The following is a 16,664-nucleotide window of genomic DNA, read 5'->3' as shown; positions in this document are numbered from 1 at the left end:
TGATATTTGGTTTTCTGTTTCTATGTTAATTTGCATAGGATAATGACCTCCAGCTACTTCCATGTTGCCGCAAAGGACATGATTTGGTTCTTTTTTATGGCTGCATAATATTCCATGGTGTGCATGTAGCACATTTTCTTTATCCATTCTACCGTTGATGGGCACCTGGGTTCAATCTATGTCTTTGCTATTGTGAATAGTGCTGCAGTGAACAGACGCGTCTCTCACTTTATTAAGGGAAGTTGACTTTTTGAACTCAAAGGATGGACATGTGGGACATTTCTCTTCCTCGCGAGTGTCTGTGTTTTTGGCTGCTGAGAGAGGCATCTGGGCTCCTGTTCCCATTGCTCCCTGCGTTGCAGGGTGAGCAACCATCCTAGGTGGCCCGGTACTGAGGGGTTTCCCAGGAGACGGAACTTTCTGTGCTAAACCCAGGAATGTCGAATTGGGCCCGGTTGGCTGTGTGTCAGCTCTGCATGTGAGCAGCTGGTCTGTTCCCTGAGTCCCTATGAATGTGGGAAGCGTGGTCTTCCTGCCACATGGTGACAGCAAGGACACCAGCAAAGTTGGAGACAGACAACCTTCTTCCCCCCGTGCACTGGCTGAGGCCTGGGGCAAGTGCCTTTCTCGTCTCTAAAACAGAGTGATGCTAGAGGAAGGACAGTAGCTCATGCGGGCCAATGCTGCCATCAGAATTTTTACTTTTTTTTTTTCAATGGAGTGTTGCTGTGTTGCCCAGGCTGGAGTGCAATGGCGCCATCTCGGCTCACTGCAACCTCTGCCTCCTGGGTTCCAGCGATTCTCCTGCCTCAGCCTCCCAAGTAACTGGGATTACAGGCACGCACGCTACCACGTCCAGCTAATTTTTGTATTTTTAGTAGTGTTGGGGTTTCATCATGTTGTCCAGGCTGGTCTCAAACTCCTGAGCTCAAGTGATCTGCCCACTTCACCCTCTCAAGGTGCTAGGATTACAGCCGTGAGCCACTGTGCCCAGCCATGCTATCAGAATTTTTATTTTTTATTTAAAAGACAGGGTCTTGCTCTGTCACCCAGGCTGGAGTGCAGTGTTGCCGTCATAGCTCAGTACAGCCTCGAGCTCCTTGTCTCAAGCAGTCCTCCCGCCTCGGCCTCCCATAGTGCCGGGACTATAAGCGTGAGCCACTGTACCCGGCCTCTGCCTTCATTTTCTGTTTAGAACCATTCCCACTTTACAAATGAAAAATCTCAAGGTTTCAGGACTCACCCGAGGTGGTCCTAGCACACCTGGGCCTGGGTCTCCTCTTCCCCTGCTGCATTCTTGCTCCAGGCACGTGGAACCTGCCTCTCCCTCCATCTGAGGCCCTGGGCATTTGCAGGGAGTAGGCGTCTCTCTCCATGCTCCCCAAGTCCGCCCACCAGGCTGTGGCTCGGGACAGAAGGTCCTACAAGCCTGGATGACCGGGACAAGGAACCGGGGATGGCCCACAGCCCAGCCCTTCTTCCCTCTCTCTGTCCCTCCCTCCTGGAGTCCCTGGTTTCTTCCTAAATGGATTAGAGCCTTTACTGGAAGGAGCCGGCCGCTGTCTGGGGCAGCCGGGAGGCCAGGGCTGGATGGCTGTCTGGTGCCTCCTGCTTTGCCCTGATTCGATTTGGGCCTCAGCAGCTGGGAGGCTGGCAGCCCTAAGGCCTTTGTGGGAATGGTTCAAGGGACCGGCTGGCAGGGGGTGGCTGGGGGGAGGGGGTCACCTTCCAGCCCCCAGCCAGCAGACCTCTCAGCTGGATCTTTTACGAAGTCCGGTCACATGCAAGACCCTCCTGCAGGCTTCCTGCCATGGAACATCCCCCGTCGTGGCCACTGGCCACCTCTTGGTTCATCAGTGGGTCTCATCCATGGCCTGCGTCTCATCCATGGCCTGTCACCGCCTCTGCATCCCTTAATACAGCGGATTTCAAAGTTCTATAAAATTGGAACCCAGAAGAAGAAATGTCTTTTCTAAACATTTAGCAGCAAACTCAACATACATTTTGGCCAAACGCCTACCGGCCAGTTGTTTAAATCAATATTTATCCGCAGCCAAAAAGCAGAGGAGAGCCAGAACCGAGGCCAGAGCTGAGCTCTGATGTGTCTCTCATTTCTCGGGACGTTTCTGTCCCTGAGGCTGGACACCTCTGGCCTAGTGAAGTGTGATGCACTCTGACATCTCCTGTTCTCTGTCATTGGCCAATGATCATACATCATGACCTACTGCAAGGCCTGTCTGTGGCTGGGACCACACACCTTGGGCCTCATGTACATCGGGCACTGATTGAGGCCCTGGGGTGTGACAGTGGCAGGCAGACCTGGTTTCTGCCCTCAAAGAGCTTACAGTCGGCAGGGGCACCCATGGCAGCAGAAGACACCCCAGGCCTGGTGCCCTTTGTGGCGCCAGCCCCGCGGTCCTCCTGCCTGGGCCTTCCCTACCCCACTGGGTTTAGAAACTCCTTGTCTGCAGGTAGGAGGCAGCAGGTTTACAGGCTCCTTTGGGTCCTGCAGCCCTGCTGTCTGCCGTCAACACCCAGCAGGGGCCACACAGAAAGCACTGGGACTGAGCCCAGAGAGGGGAACCGAGAGGCCTCTGCCTCTGGTCTCTGCCTTCTTTGCTTGGATTGGTGCAGGGACAGCTGCCTTGAGGGCAGGCCCTGGCCCTGGGGCAGGCTGTGGGTGCAGGAGAGGGGCAGGGTAGAACCAGGGGCTGAGGGAGGCTCATCTTTGTGTCTCATGGGTGCCCAGCTGGGTACTGTCGTACCCAGCAAGCCTGTGCCATGCCACGGGGACCCACAATTGGGGGTTCTGGACTTGAGGGGGAGGATGCAGCTCTGTCCCCCAGGAATCCCACTGCAACGGGACACAGTCCTGTCCTGGGGAGCCCCCGACCTGAGACAAAGCAGCCTCGGCCCTGCTGTATCTTTCTATACTCTTGAAGCCAAGGCTCCTGGCTAGGAGGGAAACTGAGGCAGGAAGGCCTCGGTGGGAGTGGCATTGGCCTCAGAAGCACGTGGCTTGATGCAGAAATGTGACGGCAGAGCTCAGAGGTGTGCGGAACAGAGGGGAGGACATCACCGGCTTCTGACCCTGCTGGGCTTCAGGTTGGGGGTACAGGAGGTGGGCCAGCAGGTTGGACAATTAAAAGCTTTGATGAGACTGGGTGAGGTGGCTCATGCCTGTACTTTCAACACTTTGGGAGGCTGAGGAGGGCAGGTCACCTGAGGCCAGGAGTTCAAGACCAGCCTGGCCAACATGGTGAAACCCCATCTCTACTAAAAATACAAAAATTAGCCAGATGTATGGTGGCACCTGTAATCCCAGCTACCAGGGAGGCTGAGGCAGGAGAATCACTCAAACCCAGGAAGGGGAGGTTGCAGTGAGCCAATATTGTACCACTGCACTCCAGCCTGGGCAACAGAGCAAGACGCTGTCTCGAAATAAAATTAAATTTAAAATTAAAAAAAGCTTCGAGGACAACCAGCAGATGATGGCAGGGCCAGGAAGGGTGCTTGAGGCAGGGGGAACTGAACCCTCACAGACTAGGGGATCATGAATGTCGGTCCATCTGGGAGTGGCACAGCTTAGAGGACCTGGAGCATGGAGTGTGAGGGGGATCTGGAGTGGGGGACAGGAGACAAGGTAACTAGAATACCAGACTGAGGAGTTGAGAGCTAATGTGGGCAGTAGGGAGCCATGGAGGGTGTGTGAGCGAGGGAGGGCTGTGGCCAGAACTGCCCACGTTGGGAGAGGTGGCAGTTGGGGCCTGCCCAACAGACTGGTCCTGGTGCTGGGCTCAGCTTGTGTGTGCCGACTTCGGAGGGCGTGCCACAGGGTGCGAGTTATCCTGCCACCTGTGCCCAGGCCTGTGCAGGCTCTAATCCCATCACACATAAAGCCCTTGGGCCCAAGGAAGGTCGGCCCTGGATACAGAGGCAGCTGTGGGAGTCCGGGGGTCAGGTGGATTGGGGCGGGTGGGCGCCACATGAGCCAAGCCCCCTGCCTTGTGCCCACCACCACTGCCTCCTCCCTCCCCACAGGCGACCATGGCCTTGCTGGGCAAGCGCTGTGACGTCCCCGCCAACGGCTGTGGACCCGACCGCTGGAACTCTGCCTTCACCCGCAAAGACGAGATCATCACCAGCCTCGTGTCTGCCTTAGACTCCATGGTGAGTGTCCCCACCCGCCCAGGAGGAGGGGACAGGGTGAGCGTCCCCACCTGCCTTGTAGCTCATATCCTACCTCAGCCACTGGAAGGAGCTTTCACTGACCTGAGCCTCAGTTTATCTGACTGCAGCTAGGGCCACGATGCCTGTGTCAAGGGTGGGAGACTTTAGTGAGATCCAGTACATAAAAATCTAGCCCTGGGCCCAGGCGCGGTGGCTCACGCCTGTAATCCTAGCACTTTGGGAGGCTGAGGCGGGTGGATCACGAGGTCAGGGGTTCGAGACCAGCCTGGCCAATATGGTGAAACTTCATCTCTACTAAAGATACAAAGAATTGGCCGGGCGCGGTGGCTCAAGCCTGTAATCCCAGCACTTTGGGAGGCTGAGACGGGCGGATCACGAGGTCAGGAGATCGAGACCATCCTGGCTAACACGGTGAAACCCCGTCTCTACTAAAAAGTACAAAAAATTAGCCGGGCGAGGTGGCGGCGCCTGTAGTCCCAGCTACTCGGGAGGCTGAGGCAGGAGAATGGCGTAAACCCGGGAGGCGGAGCTTGCAGTGAGCTGAGATCCGGCCACTGCACTCCAGCCTGGTTACAGAGCGAGACTCCGTCTCAAAAAAAAAAAAAAAAAAAAAAGATACAAAGAATTAACTGGGTGTAGTGGTGGGTGCCTGTAATCCCAGCTACTCAGGAGGCTGAGGCAGGAGAATTGCTTGAACCTGGGAGGCGGAGGTTGCAGTGAGCCGAGGTCGCGCCATTGCACTCCAGCCTGGGTGACAGGGCAAGACTCCGTCTCAGAAAAAAAATCTATCCCTGGAATAAACAGTAGTTCCCAGCCCTCGTCCCCTTGTCCCTTCACCCCTCTTGCCATTTCCACTTTGTCCCTGGTATGAACCACATGCCTATGTCCTAGCAGGTGATCTGAGGGATAATGTCTGGGAAGGCATTCATTAGAAAGATGTAATCCCCAACATTAAAGCAAAAGTTCTAACTGCATCTTGGGCGGGAAGAGAGAAACCAGGCTTTGTATAATATGGCACTATTGCCTGCATACCTAGACCTGTAGTAATTTATCCCAAATGAGGACATCGTAATATCATTTTCCTCTAGCCTTTTCCTGGTGGGAGGTTCTGTGATGCAAGTGTTCAAAAAAAATCTGGCCCAGCACGGTGGCTTACGCCTGTAATCCCAGCACTTTTAGGGGCCGAGGTGGGTGGATCACTTAGGGTCAGGAGTTCGAGACCAGCCTGACAACATGGCAAAATCCCATCTCTACTAAAAATACAAAAATTAGCCGGGCGTGGTGGCGCATGCCTGTAATCCCAGCTACCTGAGAGGCTGAGGCAGGAGAATCACTTGAACCCCGGAAGTGGAGGTTGCAGTGAGCAGAGATCGCACCACTGCACTCTCGCCTGGGCAACAGAGGGGGACTTCATCTCAAAAAAAATAAATAAATAAAAATAAAAAAATTAGACTGGCATGGTGGCACATGCCTGTAATCCCGCCTACTCAGGAGGATGAGGCAGGAGAATTGCTTGAACCTGGGAGGCGGAGGTTGCAGCAAGCCGAGATCACGCCACTGCACTCCAGCCTGGGCAACAGAACGAGACTCTCTCAATTAAAAAAAAATTTTTTTAATAAAAATAAAATTAAAAACCTGTCTGACATCAGTTAGCTGCACCCCTGCATTTTAGGATGATGAAGCGCAGAGAGGGTAGGACCTTGCCCGAAGTCACACAGCATGATCAGTTGTTTGTTTTTTTTTTGAGATGGAGTCTCGCTCTGTCACCCAGGCTGGAGTGCAGTCGCGCAAACTCGGCTCACCGCACCCTCCGCCTCCCAGGTTCAAGCAATTCTCCTGCTTCAGCCTCCCGAGTAGCTGGGACTACAGGCATCCGCCACCACACGTGGCCAGCTAATTTTTGTACTTTTAGTAGAGACGGGGTTTCACCATGTTGGCCAGGATGGTCACAATCTCTTGACCTCGTGATCCGCCCACCTCAGCCTCTCAAAGTGTTGGGATTACAGGCGTGCGCCACTGCACCCGGCCCAGCAAGACCAGGTTTTGAAGTGAGCTTCTGCATACACAGTCTCCCCGAAAAACAAAGGACCTCCTTCAAGCTATTCCTGCTGTAGATGGCTCAAGGGCTGCTTAGGTGGTGTTTGGGGCAGTGGTGGGAGACACCCCTGGAAAAGTGACTGGGTGCCACACTCTCTCCATAACGACCCCTCCCCTATGCAGAGTGACCTTCATGAGGAGGGGGCCCGAGGAGCTCAGCCCTGTGTCCTGAAGCACTGTGAGCTTGGCAGTGGTGGAAGTGTGGCTGACGTGGGCAGTGATGGGCGATCCCATGGCCACTAGCTACCTGTGGCTATTTGCAATTTTTTTTTTTTTTTGGAGAGTTTTGCTCTGTTGCCCAGACTGGAGTGCAGTGGCGCAATCTTGGCTCACTGCAACCTCCACCTCCTGGGCTCAAGTGATTCTCTTGCCTCAGCCTCCTGAGTAGCTGGGATTATAGGCGTGCGCCACCACGCCTGGCTAATTTTTTGTATTTTTAGTAGAGAGAGGGTTTCACCATGTTAGCCAGGCCGGTCTCAAACTCCTGACCTCAGGTGATCCACCTTCCTCAGCCTCCCAAAGTGCTGGGATTACAGGCATGAGCCACCGCACCTAATTCATTTAAATTCTAATTAGTTAAAATGAAATAAGCAACTCAGTTGTTCAGTTGCACCAGCCTCATTTTACGTGCTCAGTAGTCAGAAGTGGCTGGTGTCTACGGATTGGACAGTGCAGAGGTAGAATATGTTCATTGTCATAGAAAGTTACACTGGGTGGGCCAGGCACAATGGCTCACGCGTATAATCCCAGCACCCTGAGAGGCTGAGTGGGGCAGATCACTTGAGACCAGGACTTTGAGATCAGCCTGGCCAACATGGTGAAACTCCATCTCTACTGAAAATACAAAAATTAGCTGGGCATGGTGGTGCACGCCTGTGGTCCTAGCTATTCGGGAGGCTGAGGCAGGAGAATTGCCTGAGTCTGGGAGGCGGAGGTTGCAGTGAGCCAAGGTCGTGCCACTACACTCCAGCCTGGGTGACAGAGCAAGACTTTCTATCAAAAAAAACAGGCCGGGCGCGGTGGCTCAAGCCTGTAATCCCAGCACTTTGGGAGGCCAAGACGGGCGGATCACGAGGTCAGGAGATCGAGACCATCCTGGCTAACACGGTGAAACCACGTCTCTACTAAAAAATACAAAAAACTAGCCGGGTGAGGTGGCGGGCGCCTGTAGTCCCAGCTACTCGGGAGGCTGAGGCAGGAGAATGGCGTGAACCCGGGAGGCGGAGCTTGCAGTGACCTGAGATCTGGCCACTGCACTCTAGCCTGGGTGACAGAGTGAAACTCCGTCTCAAAAAAAAAAAAAAAGTTCTACTAGGTAGCAGTGGTCTAGTGAGTGTATCAGAACCTCCCTGGAGGAGCACATGACCCTCTAGTTATCCTAGCAGTGTGAACAAGACAGGCTCCCCCTGTCCCGGGGCCTTTTAAGGGCTTCCTGAGGGACCCTCATGGGACAATGACATTTGCTTAGCAGTGACTTAAGTCCAGCCTCCTCCAAATGCCAGGGTCTTTTGGTGGCCTGTAGGGAGGGTGGGCTGAAGGGGTGTGCCTTCGTCACCCGCCCCCAATCTCAGATCTTCTTCCCCACCAGCTCTGGGTGCCTTTAGGTGGGTGAGTTTTCTGCCACGGTCTCGGCGTCTTCAGCTGAGCGGTGACTGTGGCATGAAGCAGCTCTTTCAGCTGTGATGGATGAGAAACAGCTGGATTTATTTGTTTTATTTTTTGTTAATACTCTACAGTGTTCCACGCAGAAAGGGAACAGCAAGCTTTTGTTTTCATCTTAGAAGAAAATGAATGCCCTGTGTTTTAATTTTCCAGTAGGGACCCTGGAGGACAGACCTCCTGGCCCCACGCCGCCCGCACCTTCCTAACCAGAGCGATTCCAGGCTGGGGCTGGCACCATAGGCCAGATGATGGCCCAGAGAGGTTACCTGTCCCAGGTCACACAGCACAGAACTGCAATTGGAAGCCAGACTCTATAGCTGCCAGCACTACCTGACTCAGATGAAAAACAGCATTTTTTCGGCACAATCAGGGTTTTCCTGGTGGGGTGGGTCAGAGAGCTGAGATGCTGGTGGTCTCGGTTGCAGGGACCCCCCCCATATTAAGGCCTCTGTGCTACGGGGCTGCAGACCTCGACTGTGGGGCCATGAGGATAGCCAGCTCCGTGTTTACCCACATAGGATGTCCCAGTTTAGAGATCTTTTCCCCCAACCATTGAATCCCCATACCCAAGCCCAGTGGCACTGTGGAACTGGGCTGCTTCTCCCCAATTCTACAGACGTGGAAACTGGCCAGGCACAGTGGCTCGCGCCTGTAATCCCAGCACTTTGGGAGGCTGAGATGGGCACATCACCTGAGGTCAGGAGTTTGAGACCAGCCTGACCAACATGGTGAAACCCCATCTCTCCTTATGATACAAAAATTAGTGAGGCATGGTGGCGGGCGCCTGTAGTCCCAGCTACTCCGCAGGCTGAGGCAGGAGAATCGCTTGAACCTGGGAGGCAGAGGTTGCAGTGAACCAAGACTGTGCCACTGCACTCCAGCCTGGGCAACAGAGTGAGACTGTGTCTCAACAAAACAAAACAGATGTAGAAACTGGAGCCCAGAGGAGGGACATGACTGGCTCAAGTCCCACAGCAGGAACGGCCGAGGTGAGAATACAGCCCCAGTCTGTCCAATCCCCACCTTTCCTGCCGTTCTTCCTACCCCCTCCTCATCCAGGACTTGAGAGGGGCCAAGAGAACGCAGCACGGCATTGTCTCTGGGGCTGGGGCTAAGGTGGGCTTACCCCAAGGAGGAGGACCTTGGAGGGAGGAGCAGAGGACACTTGTCCTCCTCCAGCCCCCCATCGCCAATCCCTGGAGGGCCATTCATTCAGTCGCACTACAGAATCTGAGACCAAGAACAGTAGAGGGACCGTCTGTCCCTGCAGCTGCTGCTGAGGTCTCAGGCAGCTGGGAGCTCACATCCCACTCCCGAAGTGGGTACTAGAGGTGTTTGGAGTGGGGAGCCCTTCCACTCACACACCCTGCTCTTCCCACAGTGCTCAGCGCTGTCCAAACTGAACGCCGAGGTGGCCTGTGTCGCCGTGCACGATGAGAGCGCCTTTGTGGTGGGCACGGAGAAGGGGAGAATGTTCCTGAATGCCCGGAAGGAGCTACAGTCAGATTTCCTCAGGTTCTGCCGTGAGTACCTCAGGGCTCCAGAGGGCCGGGCCCGCCATGCCTCGAGGGCAGGAGCTCTGGCCCGTCTCTGGGTCCCTAGCCCTGTCCAGCCAGGGTGGCGGTGTCGGGGGGATGAACCTAACAAGCGAGGTTGTCTGAGATTCCCGATGTGGTGTTATTGAGGCAGCCGTGGTTTTTTGTGGGAATCATTCTGCAGCCCCTGAGTTGACAGAGACTGGCTGGGTGAACCCCAGGGTAGGCCAGAGCCAGCCACTTCCATCTGCCTTTTCCAGATGGGGACACCAAGGCCCAAGGTTGCTGCTCAGTTCTTCCTCTTAAGTATGTATTTCTGAGCATAAGGACCAAATGCACTTATTCCAACACAATTTTTTTTTTTTTTTTTTTTTTAATGGGACAGAGTCTCACTCTGTCACCCAGGCTGGAGTGCAGTGGCACAATTTTGGCTCACTGCAACCTCTGCTTCCCGGGTTCAAGTGATTCTCCTGTCTCAGCTTCCAAAGTAGCTGGGATTACAGGCACCCACCACCATGCCCGACTAATTTTATATTTTTAGTAGAGATGGGGTTTCACCATGTTGGCCGGGCTGGTCTCAAACTCCTGACCTCAAGTGACCCGCCCACCTCAGTCTCCCAAAGTGCTGGGATTACAGATGTGAGCTGCCGCGCCTGGCCATGTTACAATAAGATTTATTGATCGCCTGCTGTGCATGGCATCTTTTCTGATGCTAACTCACCTACCCTGACATCAACCTGAGGAGGCAGGCACTGTCATTGCTATAGTGACAGTTAACATCTTAGGCCAGGTGCAGTGGCTCATGTCTGTAGTCCTAGCACTTCAGGAGGCTGAAATGGGAGGATCACTTGAGCCCAGAAGTTGGAGACCAGCCTGGGCAACACAGCAAGACCCCTGTCTCTACAAAAAATTTAAAAATTAACCAGCTTGATGGTGCACACCTGTAGTCCCAGTACAGAAAGGCATGGATGGGACCAGGCACGGTGGCTTACGCCTGTAATCCCAGCACTTTGGGAGGCTGAGGCAGGAGGAACACTTGAGCCTGGGAGTTTAAGGCTGCAGTGAGCTACGATGGCACCACTGCACTCCAGCCTGGGTGACAGTGAGACCCCATCTCAAAAGAACCATGGTATAGCATGAGGTTAAGAGAACGGGCCACCTGGGTCCACAACTGCTGTGCCTCAACCCACTCATCCGTGAAAGGGGAGAACGGGTGGGTCTGAGGGTTAAACGAATTTGTACCCAGCAAGCACTTAGGACAGTGTCTGGCACTGGGTTCACACTCAATAGACACCAGCTGTTGTTGCTATTATTAGTATTCGCATCACACCCCTAAGATCAGCTGTTTCAGGGAAGGGCATCCCCCAGCGCTGGGCCTATCATTACTGGGGTACAGCTGCGTCCCCAGCCAGACCCCCACCCCACTCAGCCTTCAGAGCCTAGACCTTCCCCAGGGCCAGAATGGGGGACTGGGCCGGGTAGAGTGGACAGCAGCAGGTCCTGTGGCACCCCAGCCTCCCAGAGCCTGAGGCGGTGCACCTGGCTTCTAGAGCCAGGCAGAGCCGCTATTTATAGCACCAGGAACTCGGCTGGTTTATTTCAAGCTCCGCAGATCCCAGAGGAGAACAGGCTCCAAGCTGGGAGGGGGCCGCGGGCCCCTCCTCTCATCTCCTTTCCAATGCAGCTTCTAGAACATTCCCGAAGGATCTACCAACACTCTCCGGTCCCCACTCTGGCCCAGCCTGGCATGAACCTGCTGTTTGCAACCCACGGCCTCCTCGGAGCAGGGGTTGGGGGGTGCCCGTTGTTTCTTCCTTCGGCAGAGCAGAAAACGGGGGCATAGATTGGTCGAGACAGTGTTGGTGTCAGGGCACAGAAAGGCATGGATGGGGCCAGGCACGGTGGCTCACGCCTGTAATCCCAGCACTTTGGGGGGACAAGGCAGGCGGATCACCTGAGGTCAGGAGTTGAAGACCAGCCTGGCCAACATGATGAGATCCCATATCTACTAAAAATACAAAAATTAGTTGGACATGGTGGCGGGCGCCTGTAATCCCAGCTACTCGGGAGACTGAGGCAGGGGAATCACTTAAACCCTGGAGGTGGAGGTTGTAGTGAGCTGAGATTGTGCCACTGCACTCCAGCCTGGGCGACAGAGTGGACTCTGTCAAAAAAAAGAAAGAGAGAGAGAGAGAGAGGGAGGGAGGGAGGGAGGGAAAGAGGGAAAGAGAGAGAGAGAGAGAGAAAGAGACAGATGGAACGTTCATCGAACCTCAGTTCTGAGCTGGAATAGCTGGCCTCCCACGAGCATGCACAGATGGAGGCTCAGAGAGAGAAGGGACTCACCCAAGGTCACACAGCAAATTAGAGGTGACCAGAGGTGAGGCCCAGCCCTGGGCCAGGCAATGGGAACTCTGAGATGACCAGCCCTGGCCCTCAGTGGGGTGGTTGGGATAGGGCTTGGTCACTCATTAATTCTTCATTCATTCATTCACTTGTGTGTCACGTTGTGTGCCAGTCTCCACGGCTCAGCACAGGGCAGAGACACCCCAGCTCGAAGGCCGGGTGGTGAGATGGGTGTTCACTGTGGCCTCCCGTGCTGTGTGTCCCACAGGAGGGCCCCCGTGGAAGGATCCGGAGGCAGAGCACCCCAAGAAGGTGCAGCGGGGTGAGGGCAGCGGCCGGAGCCTCCCTCGGTCCTCCCTGGAACACGGCTCAGATGTGTACCTTCTGCGGAAGATGGTAGAGGAGGTGTTTGATGTTCTTTATAGTAAGATCCTTCCTCATTCCATTTGGGGGCCCCAGGGAGGGTGGGAGCCTGGGTCCCCACCCAGCAGAGGGGGCCCCCTCCTGTCCCACTACAGGCCCTGGGCAAAGCCGGACCCCAAGGCATGGAGGTACTGGTTACCCTAGCCCTTCCTCATCTCTGCATTCCCAGACACAGACGTTCTACTCCAGCCGTTTTCCCAAACCTCCATCCCCACTGTCCCTGCCCTGGCTCAAGTCATGCCACCTCTTGCCTAGAAATAGCCCCAGGCTTGCCACGGTCTCCCTGCCTCCCCACATCTGCCCTGCCACCAAGGGCATCTTCTCAAAGCACAAGTCTGACCATGAATGAAGCTCTTGCCTCCACAGCCTTCGGGGGCTCCCCATCGACCCTGAGCATGGCACAGGGGCCCACACACCCATCCTCATCCCCTCTATACCTTCTTTTCCTGCTAGGTGACAGGGCCCTACTGACCTCCCTACAGAACCACTTCCCGTTCTCCAGCACTCGCTGGTTCCTTTCACATGCCCTGGCCTTCGCGCTGTTGCATCTTTTGAGACTGCCTTTCCCCTCCTCTGTCTGGCGGACACCCGCGTGCCACTGAGGCTCTGCTCCTGGAAGCCCCCTCACAGTGGGTTTAGGCCCCTCTCTTGGCACCCACAGTGCCCTGTCCCCTCACCAGCCCAGGAGCTCTCCAGGGTCAGGGGCTATGTCTGCCCTTTCTAGCTGTCTCCAGCCTGCAGTTCAGAGCCCAGCAACAGCAGGTACTCGGAGAACGTTTGTTGAATGACTAAGTGAAGGCTGATTGCTCAGCCACGTCTTTCCTGCAGGGAGAGGAGAACTGGCCTCCCTTGGGAAGCGTCAGGTTGCAGAGGGCCTCAGGGCCCCAGTGGTGGCCTTCACACGCCCTGGGAAACCTTGGGCAGGTCCCTTTGGCCCTCAGGGTCCCACCTCATTCATTTCTGATTTGGCTTTATCCCTTCTCCTACTGTAGCCTTTGGTTTTATGGAGCAAAGGTCTGCGAGGAAACTTCTGGTGTTCTTATGTCAGGAGGAGGGGTACTCAGAGGCCCTGGGCGGTCACGCTGGCCACCCTGGGATGGGGGACTTGCCACGCATGGTTGACTCTACCCCTGTCGACACTTTTGCCAGCTGCAGGGCCCATGCACAGAGCCCCCCGCACCCCTGCCCACCTTGCCCTGGCCCCCCTTTCTACTTTGGGCAGAATTCAAGGAGGCTATGAGAGGATGGGCCTCCTTCTGGCTCCAGGTGGGGGCTGCAGCCTGGAGGTGGCAACAGACATCCCAGTGCCCAGTCCTCAGTCCCCAGCCTGCCTCCCCTCATCTGTGCCCCCCAACCCCCATCTTTGTTCCCGCGTCTTCTCAGTCTGTCTCTTCCTCCTCTCTCCCATCTTTTTCTTTTGTTGTTGTTTTGAGATGAAGTTTCGCTCTGTTGCCTGGGCTGGAGTGTAGTGGCACGATCTCGGCTCACTGCAACCTCTGCCTCCTGGGTTCAAGCGATTCTCCTGCCTCAGCCTCCTGAGTAGCTGGGATTACAGGCACCCGCCACCACACCCAGCTAATTTTTGTATTTTTAGTAGAGACAGGGTTTCACCATGTTGGCCAGGCTGGTCTCAAACTCCTGACCTCAAGTGATCCACCTGCCTCAGCCTCCCAAAGTGATGGGATTACAGGCATGAGCCACCGTGCCCAGCCTCTCTCGTCTTTTTCTGAATCCCCTATTTTTGCTCCCTCTCCGCTTCCTCTTCTTCTTGCTTTCTCTCCCCTCTCTTGGTCTCTCTCCCTTCCTCCCTGCACATTTTTCTTCTTCTTCTTCTTTTTTGAGATGGATTCTCATTCTGTCACCCAGGCTGGAGTGCAGTGGCATGATCTCAGCTCCCTACAACCGGCCTCCTGGGTTCAAGTGATTCTCCTGCCTCAGCCTCCTGAGTAGCTGGGATTACAGGCACCCGCCACCACGCCCAGCTAATTTTTGTAGTTTTAGTAGAGACGGGGTTTCCTCATGTTGGCCAGGCTGGTCTCGAACTCCTGGCCTCAAGTGATCCTCCCACCTCAGCCTCCCAAAATGCTGGGATGACAGGCATGAGCCACCGTGCCCGGCCCTTACAGCTTCTTCCTTGCAGTCTGGCTCATGCAAGTGCCCGCTTCTCCGTCTCTTCTGCCCTCTTTTCTCCCACCAGATTGTTTCTCTCTGCTCTGTCCTCTGGGCCCTTGTAGTCCCCGGTTTCCCTTCTAGCCAGGTGCCCAAGTGGAGAGGGGCTTGGCCATGGAGGGCAGCAGGGATCCCCCCTTCGGTGGGGGAGCCCCGGCCCCCCAGATGCAGACAAGGGGGCCTTGTCCACAGCATCCACCCCCAGCCTGCAGGCAGTTATTCTGCACAACGTCTGCAGTTATGAGGGGTCCATGGGAACCCTGCACCAAAGGGAGCCACTCAACACTGCCCCCACTCTGGGGCACAGCGGCCCCGACTCCAGCCTGGCTGCCCTCTCATACCAGGCCCCTCTCCTGGACTCCCCCTACAGGCGAGGCCCTGGGAAGGGCCAGCGTGGTGCCGCTGCCCTACGAGAGGCTGCTCAGGGAGCCAGGGCTGCTGGCTGTGCAGGGGCTGCCGGAGGGCCTGGCCTTCCGGAGGCCAGCTGAGTATGACCCCAAGGCCCTCATGGCCATCCTGGAACATAGCCACCGCATCCGCTTCAAGCTCAAGAGGTGAGTGAGGCAGCTGACCCAGGGCTGGGCCAGGGCCGGGGGCTGGAGGCCACTTAGCCAGAGGGGAAGGGACTTGAGATGCCCATGGAGGACCCTGGTGGTGAAAGCTCCCAGTCGGATGGTGGAGGTGAAGTGAAAGCGAAGTCATAGAACAGGATCTGAGCTAGGTCATTAAGCCTTGAAGTCTTCCCAGGGAAGTTGCATTGCAGAGAGACTGGAAGAGACATGACTTGGGACAAAATAGCACCAACGTGATCGGGTGCAGTAGCTCACACCTGTAATCTCAGCACTTTGGGAGGCTGAGATGAGAGGATCACTTGAGGCCAGGAGTTCGAGACCAGCCTGGGCAACATACCAAGACCCTGTCTCTGCCAAGAAAAAAAAAAAATTACCCAGGCGTGGTGGTACACACCTGTCATCTGAGCTGTCAGGAGGCTGAGGCAGGAGGATTGCTTGAGCCCAGGAGTTTGAGGATGCAGTGAGCTGTGATTGCATCACTGCACTCCAGCTGGGCAACAAAGCAAGACCTTGTCTCTTAAAAAAATTTTTTAAATGTGGCATTTTAGGTGTTAGAAGTGGGAGAACCATGTCCTGTGCTTGTTCAGGTTGTAAATCTGGGGTTAATTAGGGACCCAGGGGAGATATTGTTGAGGCTGGTCTGAGGCAGTACCAATTGTCAGGAGAGCCAGGAAGGCAGCCTGAGGGCTTAAGGTTGAGCCCATCTCTGCTAGGCACCCCAGGCAATGCAGAGGCAGAGAAGGGGAGGGGAGCAGCAGGAGACGGGAGGCAATCGATTGCACCTGGCAGGATCTGATCAGTGGATTGGAGCAGAGGGGCAGGGCCCAGGTCCTCCAGTGGCCTAGCTCTGTGGCCCTGGGCACACCATTCCCACCTCTGAGCCTGCATCCCCACTTGTAAAGTAGAAAGGCAGCTCCTGTCCTGCCCTCTTACGGGGCTGTTATGTTCTGCTGAGGGTGGGGATGCAGGGTTGTGGGGGAAGAGCTGCAACATGTGAAACAGATGTACAAAGCTGTCCATGTGTCCTCTCCTTTACTCAGGCCACTTGAGGATGGCGGGCGGGACTCGAAGGCCCTGGTGGAGCTGAATGGTGTCTCCCTGATACCCAAGGGGTCACGGGACTGTGGCCTGCATGGCCAGGCCCCCAAGGTGCCACCCCAGGACCTGCCCCCCACCGCCACCTCCTCCTCCATGGCCAGCTTCCTGTACAGCACGGCGCTCCCCAACCACGCCATCCGAGAGCTCAAGCAAGAAGCACCTTCCTGCCCCCTTGCCCCCAGCGACCTGGGCCTGAGCCGGCCCATGCCAGAGCCCAAGGCCACTGGTGCCCAAGACTTCTCCGACTGTTGTGGTAACATTGCTGCTGGGATCTCCAAGTCTAGGGGGTGGGACAGAGGTCACTCATGCATGGGACATCCTCCCAGGGCAGGTCAGGATGCCTGGGCCCTCTTAGGTTGGAAGGAGCTGTGTCTGGGCATGGGGGTGGGACTGGACAGATGCTGTCCTAGTGGAGACCCCTTGGACATTGGGTCTCTGCTCAGCCATCTGTGAATGATGTCCTTGGCCTTGGACTAAGAGACACCTGCAAGGACTCCCTGGGTCCCAGCTAGTCAGGAGTCTGAGGCAGGAGGATCAACTGAGCCCAGGAATTTGAGGCTGTGTTGAGCTA

General features: G+C 55.6%; 2 protein-coding genes across 2 annotated transcripts in view; one reads left to right on the top strand and one right to left on the bottom strand.

Moving 5' to 3' along the window:
* ABHD11 (abhydrolase domain containing 11) overlaps positions 1 to 16,664 on the bottom strand; it is a 997,569-nt gene that overhangs the window by 782,539 nt on the left and 198,366 nt on the right. The gene's annotated exons all lie outside the window — the stretch shown is intronic.
* GTF2IRD1 (GTF2I repeat domain containing 1) overlaps positions 1 to 16,664 on the top strand; it is a 228,559-nt gene that overhangs the window by 132,417 nt on the left and 79,478 nt on the right. The window contains exons 3-7 of the mRNA XM_050783657.1: positions 4,042 to 4,170; positions 9,332 to 9,473; positions 12,100 to 12,255; positions 14,794 to 14,977; positions 16,036 to 16,346. Coding sequence (XP_050639614.1) covers positions 4,048 to 4,170; positions 9,332 to 9,473; positions 12,100 to 12,255; positions 14,794 to 14,977; positions 16,036 to 16,346 — 916 coding nt within the window. The 5' untranslated portion in view covers positions 4,042 to 4,047. The remainder of the gene's footprint in view (positions 1 to 4,041; positions 4,171 to 9,331; positions 9,474 to 12,099; positions 12,256 to 14,793; positions 14,978 to 16,035; positions 16,347 to 16,664) is intronic.

Source organism: Macaca thibetana, chromosome 3 (assembly GCF_024542745.1).
Source record: "Macaca thibetana thibetana isolate TM-01 chromosome 3, ASM2454274v1, whole genome shotgun sequence".
NCBI lineage: Eukaryota > Metazoa > Chordata > Mammalia > Primates > Cercopithecidae > Macaca > Macaca thibetana.
The sequence above is the reverse complement of the archived record's forward strand: the minus strand, read 5'-3'. Positions and strand labels throughout refer to the sequence as shown.